Here is a 15,463-nt window from a genome sequence, read left to right on the forward strand (position 1 = left end):
AAGTTGCGATTTGAGACGAATAGATCTCAAAATACCCCCCCTGTCCCACTGGGGACTATACAGATTAGGCCTACCTTTAGAAGGGTTCTATTATCTTATTCTTCTTTTTTTCCAATGTTTCTCATCATCCAAAGGCAAACACAGTCTTATTAAAAGTATATCAAATAGCCTCCCGCTAAAATAAATAAGCTAACGTTTAAAAAAATGAATATACAAAACACTGTATATTGCTATTAAGACAGAGACAGAGAAACATTTAACAATACATCTTTTTTTATAAAAATGAACAGGCATCTCAAATCATGTCTCTTTTGGAATGTTTGAAACATCAACGTTTTTCCCCCCCCCAAGTGTTAAAACTGTTAATCTGTTTGAATAATGTAGTAACCAAACTCGCCACCAGCTGGAATCAGAACACTTTATAAAGCAGAACCTTTCAATTTCGACTGAAATTACTTGAGAATTGTACGGCTTCGAGACATCACAACATTAGACACATTAAAAACACGTTATTATAAAAGTCAAATCTCTTGACTGTGTTGTGCTTCCGTGAGCATGAATAATTCAGTTTGGTGTTAGTGTCATTTTTTCTGTTTAATAGTTTGTCATTTTTATTTCATTTTGGTTGTTGTTTTGGTTTACTGTAGCAATTGATTCTTATAACAAATGAATGACGTCTACAGTTGAAGAGTTGTCGGTTAGCATTCTTCACTTTATCCATCACATCCCAACAACTGTTTTGCTCTGATCAAGTTCTACAATGTACTTTGGATCTGAAGGGGTTCAAATCCAGAAAGCCAATATAAAACCACACAAGTAAAAAACCCATCACTAATTATTCACTTATTAGTTTGGTGTCCCCTCATTGGTTGGAAAAAAAGATCACTTTGTGATTGAGTCTGTAAACGGCTGCACAGCCAATCAACCGGCTGCTATCACTGTTGAGCTCTGCTGATTGGCCAACCTCCATGTCAATCACTGCCACTCCGACCATCGGCTCTCCAATGACTTCTTTACTAACATTCTCCCCTCGCTGATTGGCTTAGTGGCAAGTCACACACAAAAAAATATTGTCTGTGATTGGCTTATGGTAGTGTCAATCACTGATCGGATTACCCGATAGGCTCTGAAGGGCCGCCTCCACACTGTCGGCGAATCTCAGACCCGGCAGGTCCGCTGCCGACAGAATCTCCAGAACAGAGGACTGAGAGAGAACAAGAGAGGAGGAGAGAGAGAGAGAGAGAGAGAGAGAGAGAGAGAGAGAGAGAGAGAGAGAGAGAGAGAGGAGAGAGAGAGAGAGAGAGAGAGAGAAGAGAGAGAGAGAGAGAGAGAGAGAGAGAGAGAGAGAGAGAGAGAGAGAGAGAAAGAGGGAGAGAGAGAGAGAGAGAGAGAGAGAGAGTGAGAGAGAGAGAAAGAAAGGGTGAGTGTGACATTCTTGCGTTGTGTTTGCATATCTCTAACGCCACTGTTGATTTTTTCTTGTGTGTGTGTGTGTGTGTAGGTGTCAGATCATGGTGTGTTGGTGGTAGAGATCGGGTAGATAAGGGGAGATAAGTGAGTGACACAGGTCAGCCTGGTTGATAAATTACTGTGTAGTCCTTTAATCCCTCTCCCCCTCTCCCTTCCTCCTCCTATCCATCGTGCCTCTCCCTCACTCTCTCTCTTACTCTATTCATTTATCTTTCCCTGCTCCCTCCCTCTCCTCCTCTTCCTCCAGACCAGAGCAGACCAGGCCCTCCCCTCCTCTACCTCCAGACCAGAGCAGACCCTCCCCTCCTCTACCTCCAGACCAGAGCAGACCCTCCCCTCTCCTCCTCTACCTCCAGACCAGAGCAGACCCTCCCCTCCTCTTCCTCCAGACCAGAGCAGACCCTCCCCTCTCCTCCTCTACCTCCAGACCAGAGCAGACCCTCCCCTCCTCTACCTCCAGACCAGAGCAGACCCTCCCCTCCTCTACCTCCAGACCAGAGCAGACCCTCCCCTCCTCTACCTCCAGACCAGAGCAGACCCTCCTCTCCTCTACCTCCAGACCAGAGCAGACCCTCCCTCTCCTCCTCTTCCTCCAGACCAGAGCAGACCAGGCCCTCCCCTCCTCTACCTCCAGACCAGAGCAGACCCTCCCCTCCTCTACCTCCAGACCAGAGCAGACCCTCCCTCTCCTCCTCTTCCTCCAGACCAGAGCAGACCAGGCCCTCCCTTCCTCTACCTCCAGACCAGAGCAGACCCTCTCCTCCTCTACCTCCAGACCAGAGCAGACCCTCCTCTCCTCTACCTCCAGACCAGAGCAGACCCTCCCTCTCCTCCTCTTCCTCCAGACCAGAGCAGACCAGGCCCTCCCCTCCTCTACCTCCAGACCAGAGCAGACCCTCCCCTCCTCTACCTCCAGACCAGAGCAGACCCTCCCTCTCCTCCTCTTCCTCCAGACCAGAGCAGACCAGGCCCTCCTCTACCTCCAGACCAGAGCAGACCCTCCCCTCCTCTACCTCCAGACCAGAGCAGACCAGGCCCACTCCTCTCAGGGTAAACTGGGCCAGCAGGTCCCTCAGCTCGTTGACCACGGTGTAGTCCAGCGTGCTGACATGCTGGCAGTCCAGGACTACAGACCTGGGGGGGGAGGCTGGGGGAGGGAGGAGGGGAGGAGGCAGGGATGAGGTGTGGGGGAGTGATGGAAGAAGAGATGGATCAGAGGGCAGGGAGGAGGAGCAGGGAACATTTTTACTTTACTTTACTTTATTTCAATGCTTAACAGAATGTTTGTTTCTCTCTCTCTCACGCACACACATGCACACACACTCACCCTGTAAGGCCTGAGTGTGTATGACTCCACTGAGATATTCTGCAGCAGGGAAACTGAGGCCACTCCCTATCTCTACCACCAACACACCATGATCTGACACCTACACACACACACACAAGAAAAAATCAACAGTGGCGTTAGAGATATGCAAACACAACGCAAGAATGTCACACTCACCCTCTCTCTCTCTCTCTCTCTCTCTCTCTCTCTCTCTCTGTGTCTGTCTGTCTCTCTCTCCCCCATCTCCCGTCTCTCTCTCTCCCCCTCTCTCTCTGTCCCCCCTCTCTCTCTGTCCCCCCTCCCTCTCCCCCTTCCCTGTCTCTCTCTCCCCCCTCCCTCTCTCTCTCTCCCCCTTCCCTCTCTCTCTCCCCTCCCTCTCTCCCCCCTCCCTCTCCTTCTCCCCTGCCTCTCTCTCTCTCTCTCTCTCTCTCTCTCTCTCTCTCTCTCTCTCTCTCTCCCCTTCATCTCTCCCCCTCCCTCTCTCTCTCTCTCCCCCCTCCCTCTCCCTCTCTCTCTCTCTCTCTCTCTCTCTCTCCCTCTCCCTCCCTCCCTCCCCCCTCCCTCTCCCTCACCTTCAGTCTGGGCCGGGCTGTGTTGTAGAGCAGCAGGACTCCGGACACGCCCACTCCTCCCAGAATGCCGTACTGCACCTCCCAGAAACTCATCAGGAACGTCACGGTGAAGGGGAGCAGGTCCAGCCCTGACACACACACACACACACACAAAAACACACACACACAAAAGCACACACACACGCACGGGCGTTGGAAATTCTGAAGGATTTCACAGAAACTCACACACAGCCACATTTGTGTGCCAGGATTCTGACTGTCGTTGTGTGTGGTTATGTGTATGTATACATGCATGTGTGTGTGGTTGTGTGTATGTATACATGCATGTGTGTGTGGTTGTGTGTGTGTATACATGCGTGTGTGTGTATACGTGTGTGTGTGTGCCCCTACTCCGTGTCCTCCAGAGCCGGCCTGCAGTGCGGTAGTCCACCATGGGGGCCACGGCACAGATGATGACGGCTGCCAGGGAGGCCTTGGGGATGTAGTAGAACACTGGCATGAGGAAGGCCAGGGAGAGGAGCCCCACCACACCTGGAGAGGGAGGGAGGGAGGGAGGGAGGGAGGGAGGGAGGGAGGGAGGGAGGGAGGGAGGGAGGGAGGGAGGGAGGGAGGGAGGGAGGGAGGGAGGGAGGGAGGGAGGGAGGGAGGGAGGGAGGGAGGGAGGGAGGGAGGGAGGGGGTGTGACAGCAACTTTACTGAACTCCACCAGTAGAGTAACACAAGTCAGTTAGTGACAAGCTTCAGGAGAGAGAGAGAGAGAGAGAGAGAGAGAGAGAGAGAGAGAGAGAGAGAGAGAGAGAGAGACAGAGACAGAGACAGAGAGAGAGAGAGAGAGAGAGAGAGAGAGACAGAGACAGAGACAGAAACAGAGACTTACTGGTGACTATCCCTCCTGCTGGAGTACACACACCGGTCTGAGAGTTCACTGCAGTCCTGAATACAGAGTAAATAGTTACTACTGAACACACTCACACTACACGCACTTCACACACTAAACACACACATTTTGAATCGAGCTGAGGGTAAACATCACATGATATCCTTGTATCCTGTTAAAGGCTGCACACACCCACACACACACACACACACACACACACCTGCCGAAGCTGCCAGTTACTGGGTAGGCAGACACAAAGGATCCCATGATGTTGGTCAGACCAATGGCAAACAGCTCCTGGTTGGCGTTGATCCTATAGTCATTCTGACTGGCTGAGGACAAACCAGGAAATCATAGAACAACCAATCAGATCATAAAATCAATACTGACTGAATGAATGGTAGAACATCGAATGGATAAATGGATGGATGGATGACTTTATGAATAAATGGATGTAAGTAAAAGGATGAAGCTTACCGAAGGCCTTGGCAATGGCGATGCTTTCCAGCACACCCATGAAAGGGATGACAGCCAGCCCTCCTCCGAAATCCTAACACAGGATTTGTCAGAGAAGGTTGTCACTCATCCCTTGACTCATATGAGTGGACAGTGATGGTGATCATCATAACAACACTGTAACGCTATTGGTTCAGAAACAGTTGACGGACAAGCACTTCCTGAACAGAGCAACAAATGGTTGGGCTAAACCCTCCCAGGGAGAATCCTCATTCTCAAAACTCTGAAACATCATTGGTCAACACCCACACTTCTCCTCTCCTCCAATTGGCCCGTCCTCCCGCCACTCACCTCCACGATGTTCCAGAAGGGCACGAGGGTTCCGTTGGGCGTGGTCTCGGAGGTGGGCGGCGGCCTGAAGGGCGGGAGGCCGTGGGAGGTCTTCCCGGTGATGGTGAAGACATGCAGGCCATAGGCGTCCCAGGAGAACGCCACGCAGGACGCAGCCACCACCACCAGCGCGTTTCGCACTGCACACGCAGGAAGCAGGAAGTGAGGAGACAGGAAGTGAGATACAAGGGATGACGAAGGAATGGAGTGAACAGAAATTGATGCATAACAGCACCTTGCTGCCACACACACACACCACACACACACCACACACACACAGTCCTGGGGGTATAGCTGACCGGTGGCGACGCCCCAGACCAGGCAGCGGGCGAACCTGACGTGGGCGGGGCCTCCGTCCTCTGGGGGCGGGCCCAGAGTGTTCTTCATCCAGGTGAGCAGGACCAGCAGGAGGAGACACAGCAGGCCCAGAACCACATCCCCTGTCCTGCGGGACAACACACATAAACACACACACACACACACATAAACACACACACACACATAAACACACACACACACATAAACACACACACACACATACACACACATAAACACACACACACACATAAACACACACACACACACATAAACACACACACATAAACACACACGCACATATATATATATATACTCACATACATGCACATATACACACACAAAAACCACAAACCCGAGCAGTGTACCTGGCCTCTGGGATCTTGTGAAAAGTGTAGTACACCTGCAGGTAGAACTGCTGGGGAACATCCTTCAGACCCAGGAGATTCTACACACACACACACACACACACTCTGAGGACAAACTCCTGAACAAGCTGAAACGCTGCCTCGCATGTACCATAACCTAAATCTAAAACTAACCAATAAAATGTATTGTTTTGAAGAAGAAGAAAGAGAATAAGCCGTGTTCACCTTGATCTGTCCGAAGCCGATGGTTACCGCGGCAGCACAGGTGAAGCCCTTGATGACGGGAAAGGAGATGAAGTCCAACAGAAACCCTGCAGAACACACCATCAGAAGTCATCCCTCCATCCCTCTATCACACACACCTCTTACATCTATCAATCCATCTATCCCTCCATTCATCCCCTCTAATTCCCTCCCTCCCCTCTTGCCCCTCCCCCCTCCCTCCCTCCCCCCTCCCTCCCTCCGTCCGTCCCGCCCTCCCTCCCCCTCTTCCCCCTCCCTCCTTCCCTCCCTCCCCCTCTTCCCCCTCCCTCCTTCCCTCCCTCCCCCTCTTCGCCCTCCCCCCTCCCTCTTTCCCTCCCTCCTTCCCCCCTTACCCCTCCCCTCCCTCCCTCCCCCCTTCCTCCCTCCTACCCAGTCTGAGCAGGCTCATGGAGGTCTGGATGGCTCCGCAGAGCAGGCTGAGCAGCACGGCCCGGCAGGGCCTGCCCCCCACCAGCGGGGCACACAGCAGGGACATGATGGCCGTGGGGCCCAGGGTCACATCCTTGGAGGTCCCCAGCACCGTGTAGATGAAGCCCCCCATGAAGGCAGAGTACAGGCCAAACTGTGGAGGCAGAGTACAGGCCAAACTGTGGAGGCAGAGTACAGGCCAAACTGTGGATGCAGGGAGGAGGGGGGTGAGAGGATGAGGGAGGAAGGGGGTGAGAGGAGAGGGAGGAAGGGGGTGAGAGGAGAGGGAGGAAGGGGGTGAGAGGAGAGGGAGGAAGCAGGGAGAGAGGAGGAGGGGGTGAGAGGAGAGGGAGGAAGCAGGGAGAGAGGAGGAGGGGGTGAGAGGAGAGGGAGGGAGAGAGGAGGAGGGGGTGAGAGGAGAGGGAGGAAGGGGGTGAGAGGAGAGGGAGGAAAGGTTGGAGGAGAAGGGAGGGAGGACAGTGAAGAGAGGAGAAAGAGACCCGACACAGCATGTATACGGCTAACATGTATAACCTGTATACAGCTAAGCCCCTCCCCCTCACCTGGACAGGTAGGCCAGCCACCTCGGCGTAAGCCAGGGCCTGTGGTACGGTGGTCAGCCCCACGGTGAGGCCCGCGATCAGGTCCATCTGCAGCCATCTCAGCCTGTACCTGAAGGAGCACATCACCTGGCTCAAGTCACTGCTACTGTTTCGAAGACGTTAATTTTTGCATTTTTATGCTCCCTCCCTCTTCGCCTCTCTCCCTCCCTCCCCTCCTCCTCCCCCTCCCCTCTCTCCCCCTCCCCTCCTCCCCTCTCTCCCCTCCTCCCCCCTCTCCCTCATCCCCTCTCTCTCCTCCTCCCCCCTCCCCTCCTCCCTCCTCCCCCTCCCTCCCCTCCTCCCCTCTCTCCCCTCCTCCCTCTTCCCCCCTCCCCTCTCTCCCCCCCTCCCCCCCCCTCTACCTGGGCAGCCAGGTCAGGAAGGGCAGCCAGGCACTGAGGCTACTGTAGGAGCAGCAGGCTCTCAGGCGCTCCCGGCAGGAGGGGGCCCCCAGCAGCGGCCGATCCACCAGAGGCTCCATCATCCTGGGGGAGGGAGCAGGACAGGGGAGCCCTGTCTGGAGAGGGGGGCGGAGCTGGAGGGAGAAACACGGTAGAGAAAGAGAGGCACCGAGTGGGAGATAAAGAGAGGCGCAGAGGTAAGTTATGCGGTACACTTCAGTACTGGGGTGAGGGAATGATGGAGGACGTTGTAACTGTGTATGATTAATTACAGAAACGGGGGTAAAACTCTCTTTTTAAAACTCTTAACTCTCACACAAATACTCACATATGTGTATAAGGCTGCGAGATGTTTCCTGTCTGTTTTCTCGTCGTGCTATGTCAGAGTTAAGTCCATCTCTGCCGTCAGGAGGACGTGGGCTTTGGAATGCGGTTGGTGCTGAATGTGTGCGCGGTCTGTTGACGTCCTTGAATCGAGTTTTCCAAGAAAGAATCCCGATAAAGGAACAGAACGAAGGGAACTTCGCGTGAAGCCGTTATTACAATACAGAAAGATTTGCATAGTCTACCTGTTATACAACCTAAGCGTTTGGTCATGCGACAAAATGCATGACTTTAAAGTCATATTTCTGCTGTGTCAGTACAACTATTTAGATTTTATGACAACCATAGACATTTCAATAGGATAACACAGTTGGACAGTTACAGTGGTTGTAAATGTACGCGAAAGTGAGCAGGCATCAGCGTTGATGTCATAAATCTCTGGTTCAAACCTTTGTAATCCCTCGGTTTCTCTGTCATTTCTATAATTAAGAGTTTAGTTCTAAAAGAGGAGTTGCTGTTGACATAAAAACCTGGTCCGTAAAATAAATCACTGCTCCCCCCCAACAACTTCCCCAAACCATAGCCCCAAACCCGCACATCTTCCGCGCGACAGGAAACTACTTGTCACACCAAAACACCGTATCTCATGTGACTGTAGTCATGTGATCACAGTGGGCGGGACTTACGAAGAGTCAGGAAAAGCGAGCTGTGTGTCAAGTTTCAATCTTAATTTTAAAAGCATGAAGAACATTTGGAAGTAAACTAGATAGTTCATCCTGATAATTTGGAAGTAAAATAAATAGTTCATCCAGAATGCGCGTTTTGCATGGATTGGTGTTTTTGTTTTTTACGGCGATGTGCTACGTAGGAAAGTCAAAGAGGAGAAATGTTTTGCTGATTATAGGTAGAGTTTACATTTACATTTAGTCATTTAGCAGACGCTGTTATCCAGAGCGACTTACTTAGAGTTCAATGTATTTTTCTCCCTCATTCCCCAATCTGCCTGTTTCAAACTGTATTCCTCCCTCACTGCTTCTTAAACTATATTCGTTTTTCTTGTGCCATCTCTCTGTTTCCCTCCCCCGCAGCCGACGATGCTGGATTTGAAACAGAAGTCTACAATAACTCGGTGGTCCGTACTCCGCACCTGCGCGCTCTGGCCCGCCGCAGCTTGTTGTTCCAGAACGCCTTCACGTCCGTTAGTAGCTGTTCCCCCAGCCGCTCCGCCATCCTCACGGGACTACCGCAGGTAACTCTCTCTGTCTCTCTCTCACTCACACACACACACACACACACATTCTCCTCCTCTTCAGAGATGCATACACACACACAGAACACAATTCCTGGTTGAGGTCCTCATGTGAACTTACCTATGTGTTTGTGTGCAGCACCAGAATGGCATGTATGGACTGCACCAGGGAGTCCATCACTTCAACTCCTTCGATGGAGTCCAGAGCCTTCCTCTGCTGCTCAGCAAGGCCAACATACGCACAGGTGAGTCCAGAGCCTTCCTCTGCTGCTCAGCAAGGCCAACATACGCACAGGTGAGTCCAGAGCCTTCCTCTGCTGCTCAGCAAGGCCAACATACGCACAGGTGAGTCCAGAGCCTTCCTCTGCTGCTCAGCAAGGCCAACATATGCACAGGTGAGTCCAGAGCCTTCCTCTGCTGCTCAGCAAGGCCAACATACGCACAGGTGAGTCCAGAGCCTTCCTCTGCTGCTCAGCAAGGCCAACATACGCACAGGTAAACACACACACACACACACCCTTCCTCAATGGAGTCCAGAGCCTGCTTGATTGTCGATTACAAACAAACAATTGTAATAATGTATTTCTCCCTTTTGTTCTCTCTCATTCTCTTGTCCCTCCCTCCCTCCTCAGGTATAATAGGGAAAAAGCACGTGGGTCCTGGTCCAGTCTACCCCTTCGACTTTGCCTACACCGAGGAGAACAACTCCGTGCTGCAGGTGGGCCGCAACATCACGCGAATCAAGCTGCTGGTCCGGAAGTTTCTACAGATGCAGAGGGAGGGGGGAGGAGGGGAGAAGGAGGAGGAGCGTCCCTTCTTCCTCTACGTGGCGTTCCACGACACGCACCGCTGCGGCCACTCCCAGCCGCAGTACGGAGCCTTCTGTGAGAAGTTTGGGAATGGGGAGAGCGGGATGGGCAGAATTCCTGACTGGAAGCCGGAATACTACACCCCCGAGCAGGTCCAGGTGAGACCATGACCCCTGGCAACTATCAGCTAGTAACCATGACCTGTAAAATTGGACCTATGGACTGTGACCCATGACCTATGAATAATGACATTAAAACGACAATGAAACAATGAAACATGCTCTCCTGCCTCCTCTCCCCTACGCGTCTGGCAGGTCCCGTACTTCGTACCCGACACACCCACGGCTCGCGCTGACATCGCTGCCCAGTACACCACTGTGAGCAGGCTGGACCAGGGTGAGGGGCACACGGACACACGCACACACACACACACTTCCTCATTTGTTTCCACAGGTAAACACACCTATACCTCTGTGAAGACCCCCTCCCTCACCTCCCTGTCTCCTCATTCTCTGTATGTCTCCCCCCTCCCCCCAGGTATTGGCCTGGTCCTGCAGGAGCTGAGGGAGGCAGGCTATGAGAACGATACGCTGGTCATCTACAGCTCCGACAACGGCATTCCCTTCCCCAACGGCAGGACCAACCTGTACCACTCCGGAACCGCAGAACCCATGCTGGTGTCCTCGCCGGAACACAGGGAACGCTGGGGGCAGAACAGCCAGGCCTACGTCAGCCTGCTGGGTGAGAGGGGGGAGGGGCCAGGCCTACGTCAGCCTGCTGGGTGAGAGGGGGGAGGGGCCAGGCCTACGTCAGCCTGCTGGGTGAGAGGGGGGAGGGGCCAGGCCTACGCCAGCCTGCTAGGTGAGAGGGGGGAGGGGCCAGGCCTACGTCAGCCTGCTGGGTGAGAGGGGGGAGGGGCCAGGCCTACGCCAGCCTGCTAGGTGAGAGGGGGGAGGGGCCAGGCCTACGCCAGCCTGCGGGGTGAGAGGGGGGAGGGGCCAGGCCGACGTCAGCCTGCGGGGTGAGAGGGGAGGGAGGGGGGGACTAAAAAGAGGTCAAGATGAAAAGACTTGATTGGAGAAAAGGACTGAGAGGAGAGAGTAATGAAAATGGCCGGGTTTCCCAGATTCGTTAAGAAGCTCTTAATGCTAAGAGCTTCTTAGGAACATTCTAAGAGTGCTCTAGAACGCTCTTAGAACGTTCCTAAGAAGACTGCCAATGGCAGTTATGAGTTCCTCCACATTCCTAGGTTGTAACAGCACTAAGGTTCCACCAGAGGGAGACACAGTGCTGCTAATATGATACTGACTGACCTCCCGACTCCCCTTGCTTGTCTTACTCTCTGTCTGGACTCTTTCTCAGACATCACCCCCACCATCCTAGACTGGTTCTCGGTGCCGTACCCATCCTACCGGCTGCCCGGTACACCATCTGACCCCGTGACCCTGACTGGCCGCTCTCTCCTCCCCGCCCTCGATGTCGAGCCCACCTCCTGGAACACCGTCTACTCCAGCCAGAGCCTGCATGAGGTGTGTGTGGAGTGTGGAGTGTGTTTGTGCAGTGTGTATATGTGTGCGTTGCAGTGTTTAGGATTTACAATTATAAGTGTAAATGTCCAAAGAGACTATTCTCCTTCCTTCTATAAAAATGAAAAGCTAATAAATGTTGTATTCCCGTCTCTTCTGCCCTTCCCCCCCCTCCCTCCTCCCCCCCTCCCTCCTCCCTCCCCCCTCCCTCCCTCCCAGGTGACCATGTACTACCCTATGCGCTCCATCCAGCAGGGGGCGTATCGGCTGCTCCACAACCTGCACTACCGCATGCCCTTCCCCATAGACCAGGACCTGTATGTATCTCCCACCTTCCAGGTACACACACATACATACACACACACACACACACACACACATAAACACACACATAAACACACACACACACACTACCACTCTCCCTTCCCTTATAGAACAGATGATGTCCCTCCTCCACCACCTCCTACAATTTATAACCTTCCTCCTCCTCCTCCCCCTCCCCTTCCCCCCCCTCCCCTTCCTCCCCCTCCCCCCCCCCACCCCCTCCCCCTCCCCAGGACCTCCTAAACAGGACCGTGTCCGGTCGTTCCACCGGCTGGTTCAAGACCCTGGACCAGTACTACTACCGGCCCCGCTGGGAGCTGTACGACCGGCGCGACGACCCTCACGAGACCCGGAACCGTGCGTCCGACCCGGCCCTCGGCCCCGTGCTGGAGGCCCTGCGGGGGGGCCTGGAGAAGTGGCAGTCGGGGACCGGGGACCCCTGGGTGTGTGGTCCCGACCGGGTTCTGGAGGACAAGATGGAGCCCAGATGCAGACCGCTCCACAACGACCTCTGATTGGAGGGGAGATGGATGGGTCGTGGGTGTCGGGGCTTCTGATTGGACGGGGTAGGACGGTACCGGTCGACCGGGCTGTGTCGGGGTCTCTGATTGGAAGGGATTAGGAGCAGCGACTGGAACATGGTTGGGTTGTATGTGGTTTAGATTGTTTGTTTGTAACCTGAACATTTTAACTGGACACTGAATTGACCACAACTGATTTCGAGAGGCCAGCACAGAGACTGTTTGTGTTTCTGGTTCTGACCGCAACAGGATCACAAACTGATCGAAAAGTTATCAGACCGACCGCCCGGAGTCACACCACACTGCAGGTTCTGACCACAAGTCAACCACAAAGATTACATAGACAGACACTGGGAGCTGTGGGTCTTCCAGACTTTGATGTGGTCCCAAACCTGTCGCCCTTCATTTTCCTGAAACCATTCCGTAATGTTTTTACTTTCTTCCAAACCAATCACATGCATTGATTTTATAGGTTATTTTGTGTATTTAATAAACTGTATATTCTTCTACTGTATATTATGTTCAATTCTGTGTCTATCTCTGTGTTTACATGTGTTTTACATGTGCTAATAACGGCGTGCTTGGTCATGTCTGCCTTTCCAATTTTAACAGGAAAGCGTTGTATGAAAGCCTCTGCTTAACAAGTACAATATCAAAGTAGATAAAGTAAGTTTCCCGTATTCCTACGGGGGATGACTGAGCAATTTCGTATTCTCCAGTAGCGAATTTGTTGAAATTGTTTTTTTACTCCTGATAGTTGTGAAGTAGTCTCTTCGCACCGTGTCTACTAAAATTATCAAAGATGCATCCCTAGCGTAACCGATTTTAATTATCTACCAAACGTTTTCTACCGAGCGGACAACTCTGTTGGAGTCAGAGGGCAGGGCAGTTCAAAAGCCGTTTCAACCGTCGAAACGAAGTATAGCTAATGGAAACTACTAATAAAATAGTTTGATATTTAAAACGAATCGATTGATTGTTCCCCTTTAGGGAATTTCTGAACGGTCCGTTTTCAGACTTAAAATACAAGACTTCACCGTTTGGTTCGTTTGTTCTACATATCAGAAACAGAATTCGGATTTCTGCAAATAAAAAGTTTACACAAACAAGGAATTTTCTTGTTAAGGTGGGTTGGTGCATATAATAGACAGAAATATAAAGATAAAACTAGTAGGCCTACTTAAAAAAGAAACAATTCCAATAATATACAAACATTTCCAATAAAAAATACTATGAAATAACGTGGTCTACATATAGATTGTTAGGCACAACGCGAGAAAAAAAGACGGTAAATCTAAGGCGTCAGATAGCCTATGCATCCGTAAAGTCTGTTGCTTACAGCCCGAATCTAAACCGTTGGTGTTGTCGTCTTTTTCCGTTAGTCCCTGGAGATCTCCTGAATGACGTAGTTGCAGCCAGCTAGGTTTTAGTTGAGGTCGTCGTTGGGCTAGATTAAGTTTTTTTTCTACCTTGGGTTTTGGCGTTTTTTCTCTTTTTGAAGATAACATTCGTGTCAAAAGGAACCCCTCTGACGACTTGGTTTCGTACCCCCTCCTTTCCAAACATGAGTGACAGTTAAAGAATCAACTAGGATTGGATTTTTCCTCTGCGTGCGCACGGATGAATCATCCAGCCCCTTATGATCTAGATTGACGAACGTCGAGGGTCACGATCGCTCGGCGCAGCGCACCTATATAAAGCGCAGCAACTTTCTGGAACACCCAAAACACATCGACCAAGAGCGACAGTTTGCTGCATTGAAACGCTAGAAGAAAAATAATCAAGAACGAGCCATCCGACGCCCAGAGAATCCCTCTCCACACCGCTGCGTAAAAGTGCCACAAGATTCCGTGATGGAAAGGTCAGTTAGATTCGCCGTGGTGTGCGTCTGCGTCTCCGTGCTCATCTCGTGCCATCCCATCGAGGCTTGGTACAAGCAGTCGACCGGCCCGAGCTACTACTCGGTCGGGAGAGCCTCGGGATTGCTCTCCGGTATCCGTAGGTCGCCCTACGCCCGGAGGTCCGAGTCTGAAGAGACGGTGATGGACAGCGGGGAGGCGACCGGGAACAACGTGGTCAATGAAGGCAGTCGTCAGACTCCCGTTCTCAAAAATATGGTGAGTGTCACAGAGCGTAAATAGAAACATCTGCTGAAACATTAAGTTTAAAGCATGTTTAAAAAAACATTTCAGAGAAGCTCGTGGAGTTTCACGGACCACGGTGCAAAGAAACAGTTTATCCTAGTTTTTATGTAATTTATCATTCAGCTGCATCGGAAATATCGTTAAACTACAACATCTTGATGTGGGCATAGTTTAGTATTTAGAATATTTAACAAGATAACAAGTTGAGTAGTCTAAACTGAGGAGAAAGCCGAGCGCGAGATACACATCTCGTGCGTAAAAGGCGATTTTTTTCTCTGGTTTAAACTTTTTACCATGGAGACTTAGTGTTACATATACATACTCTTTAAAATGTTCCAGGTCATATAGCAATACATCCTACAAAAAAACACGTTTTATTTGAGACGTTTAAACTTGTCTTGGGGCACATTTAAAATTAAATGAACGTGATTTTGGACATCCCGTGGAATAACGATGTTTTTTAAAACCCCGGTTTTTCTCCGTTTCTCTGCAGGCTATATGTGTGAAAGACATCTCACCCAACTTGAAGAGCTGCGAGCTTCTCCGGGACGGCACAGGCACGTTCCGGTGCAGCGCAGATGTCTTCCTCACCCTTGATTCGCTGGACTGCCTGGCCGCGTGAGTCCTGCGGCGAGCTGCGCCCGCGGGGGACAAGATCATTCTCCCGCCTAAACAGGAGAGTTCTGCGCCCGCGGAAAGTTAAAGAAACAATGATAATGGACCGTTAATGACGTTGAATGTCCTTTCTCTCATTTTCAAAGCGATGTGAAGATCCTTGTTTGTTAAATTGCGTTAAAAAAAGAAAGGGAAACCAACAAAAAAAAATTAAGTGCGGTGTGTGAGAGTTGTTTGTATTCATTTCTGTTTTCACTTCTAAATCACTTCTATTTCCATGCCGATGCCGATTCCTCACCTGTAGTTAATAGTCTCCCACGTTGCCAAATGTATTAAGTGTCTATAAACTGTTGACTGCTATGCAGCATTTAAAGTACTTTAATTTATTTTATCTATTAAAAATGAACAAATACTATTAACTTTGGTGACCTTATTCTGTCAAAAAATGAATCACGGAGCTAAAACGGGACAGCCGTTGAAATGGAGAGGATTTCACATTGC

General features: G+C 51.2%; 3 protein-coding genes across 6 annotated transcripts; 2 read left to right on the forward strand and 1 right to left on the reverse strand.

Annotated features, from left to right (window-relative positions):
• Window positions 1-251: 251 nt before the first annotated feature.
• Window positions 252-8,363, reverse strand: slc26a11 (solute carrier family 26 member 11). Of its 3 annotated transcripts, none has more exons than XM_084685514.1 (17): window positions 8,224-8,363; window positions 7,779-7,917; window positions 7,412-7,584; window positions 7,011-7,119; window positions 6,409-6,601; window positions 6,001-6,086; window positions 5,776-5,855; window positions 5,392-5,537; window positions 5,054-5,232; window positions 4,724-4,796; window positions 4,467-4,578; window positions 4,247-4,302; window positions 3,760-3,900; window positions 3,370-3,497; window positions 2,798-2,897; window positions 2,484-2,617; window positions 252-1,204 (listed from the first exon to the last, which is right to left on the reverse strand). In XM_084685514.1, exons 3-17 carry the CDS (start codon window positions 7,531-7,533, stop codon window positions 1,097-1,099), a joined length of 1,767 nt encoding a protein of 588 aa, XP_084541640.1. In that variant the 5' UTR covers window positions 7,534-7,584; window positions 7,779-7,917; window positions 8,224-8,363; the 3' UTR covers window positions 252-1,096. The 3 variants fall into 3 exon arrangements, with proteins under 3 accessions (XP_084541640.1, XP_084541641.1, XP_084541642.1); XM_084685515.1 differs by having other exon boundaries at window positions 7,779-7,906; window positions 8,224-8,344; XM_084685516.1 differs by lacking the exons at window positions 7,779-7,917; window positions 8,224-8,363 and having other exon boundaries at window positions 6,409-6,651; window positions 7,412-7,538.
• A 95-nt stretch (window positions 8,364-8,458) lies between these two features.
• sgsh (N-sulfoglucosamine sulfohydrolase (sulfamidase)) lies at window positions 8,459-12,717 on the forward strand. 2 transcript variants are annotated; one of them, XM_084685534.1, is made up of 9 exons: window positions 8,459-8,678; window positions 8,863-9,023; window positions 9,163-9,268; window positions 9,656-9,990; window positions 10,147-10,228; window positions 10,370-10,573; window positions 11,195-11,361; window positions 11,578-11,697; window positions 11,916-12,717. In XM_084685534.1, the coding sequence occupies exons 1-9, from the start codon at window positions 8,588-8,590 to the stop codon at window positions 12,195-12,197; spliced, it is 1,548 nt and encodes a 515-aa protein (XP_084541660.1). In that variant the 5' UTR covers window positions 8,459-8,587; the 3' UTR covers window positions 12,198-12,717. The 2 variants fall into 2 exon arrangements, with proteins under 2 accessions (XP_084541660.1, XP_084541661.1); XM_084685535.1 differs by having other exon boundaries at window positions 11,578-11,675; window positions 11,916-12,058.
• Window positions 12,718-13,688: 971 nt separating this feature from the next.
• On the forward strand, window positions 13,689-15,363 carry npb (neuropeptide B). Its single transcript, XM_084685630.1, has 2 exons — window positions 13,689-14,320; window positions 14,841-15,363. Exons 1-2 carry the CDS (start codon window positions 14,057-14,059, stop codon window positions 14,967-14,969), a joined length of 393 nt encoding a protein of 130 aa, XP_084541756.1. The 5' UTR covers window positions 13,689-14,056; the 3' UTR covers window positions 14,970-15,363.
• The last annotated feature ends 100 nt before the right edge of the window (window positions 15,364-15,463 follow it).

Source organism: Hypomesus nipponensis, chromosome 21 (genome assembly GCF_054491055.1).
Source record: "Hypomesus nipponensis isolate SF chromosome 21, ASM5449105v1, whole genome shotgun sequence".
In the NCBI taxonomy this organism is placed as follows: domain Eukaryota; kingdom Metazoa; phylum Chordata; class Actinopteri; order Osmeriformes; family Osmeridae; genus Hypomesus; species Hypomesus nipponensis.

Bases quoted from the DNA above. Each gene is read 5' to 3' on its own strand.
- sgsh (XM_084685534.1), top strand. From the start codon at position 8,588: ATGCGCGTTTTGCATGGATTGGTGTTTTTGTTTTTTACGGCGATGTGC. The intron at 8,679-8,862 runs GTAGAGTTTACA...CCTCCCCCGCAG, and splicing joins AAATGTTTTGCTGATTATAG to CCGACGATGCTGGATTTGAA. The intron at 11,362-11,577 runs GTGTGTGTGGAG...CCTCCCTCCCAG, and splicing joins CCAGCCAGAGCCTGCATGAG to GTGACCATGTACTACCCTAT.
- npb (XM_084685630.1), top strand. From the start codon at position 14,057: ATGGAAAGGTCAGTTAGATTCGCCGTGGTGTGCGTCTGCGTCTCCGTG. The intron at 14,321-14,840 runs GTGAGTGTCACA...GTTTCTCTGCAG, and splicing joins CTCCCGTTCTCAAAAATATG to GCTATATGTGTGAAAGACAT.
- slc26a11 (XM_084685514.1), bottom strand. From the start codon at position 7,533: ATGATGGAGCCTCTGGTGGATCGGCCGCTGCTGGGGGCCCCCTCCTGC. The intron at 5,856-6,000 runs GTGAACACGGCT...GTGTGTGTGTAG, and splicing joins TCGGCTTCGGACAGATCAAG to AATCTCCTGGGTCTGAAGGA. The intron at 2,898-3,369 runs GTGAGGGAGAGG...GTGTGTGTGTAG, and splicing joins CAGCCCGGCCCAGACTGAAG to GTGTCAGATCATGGTGTGTT.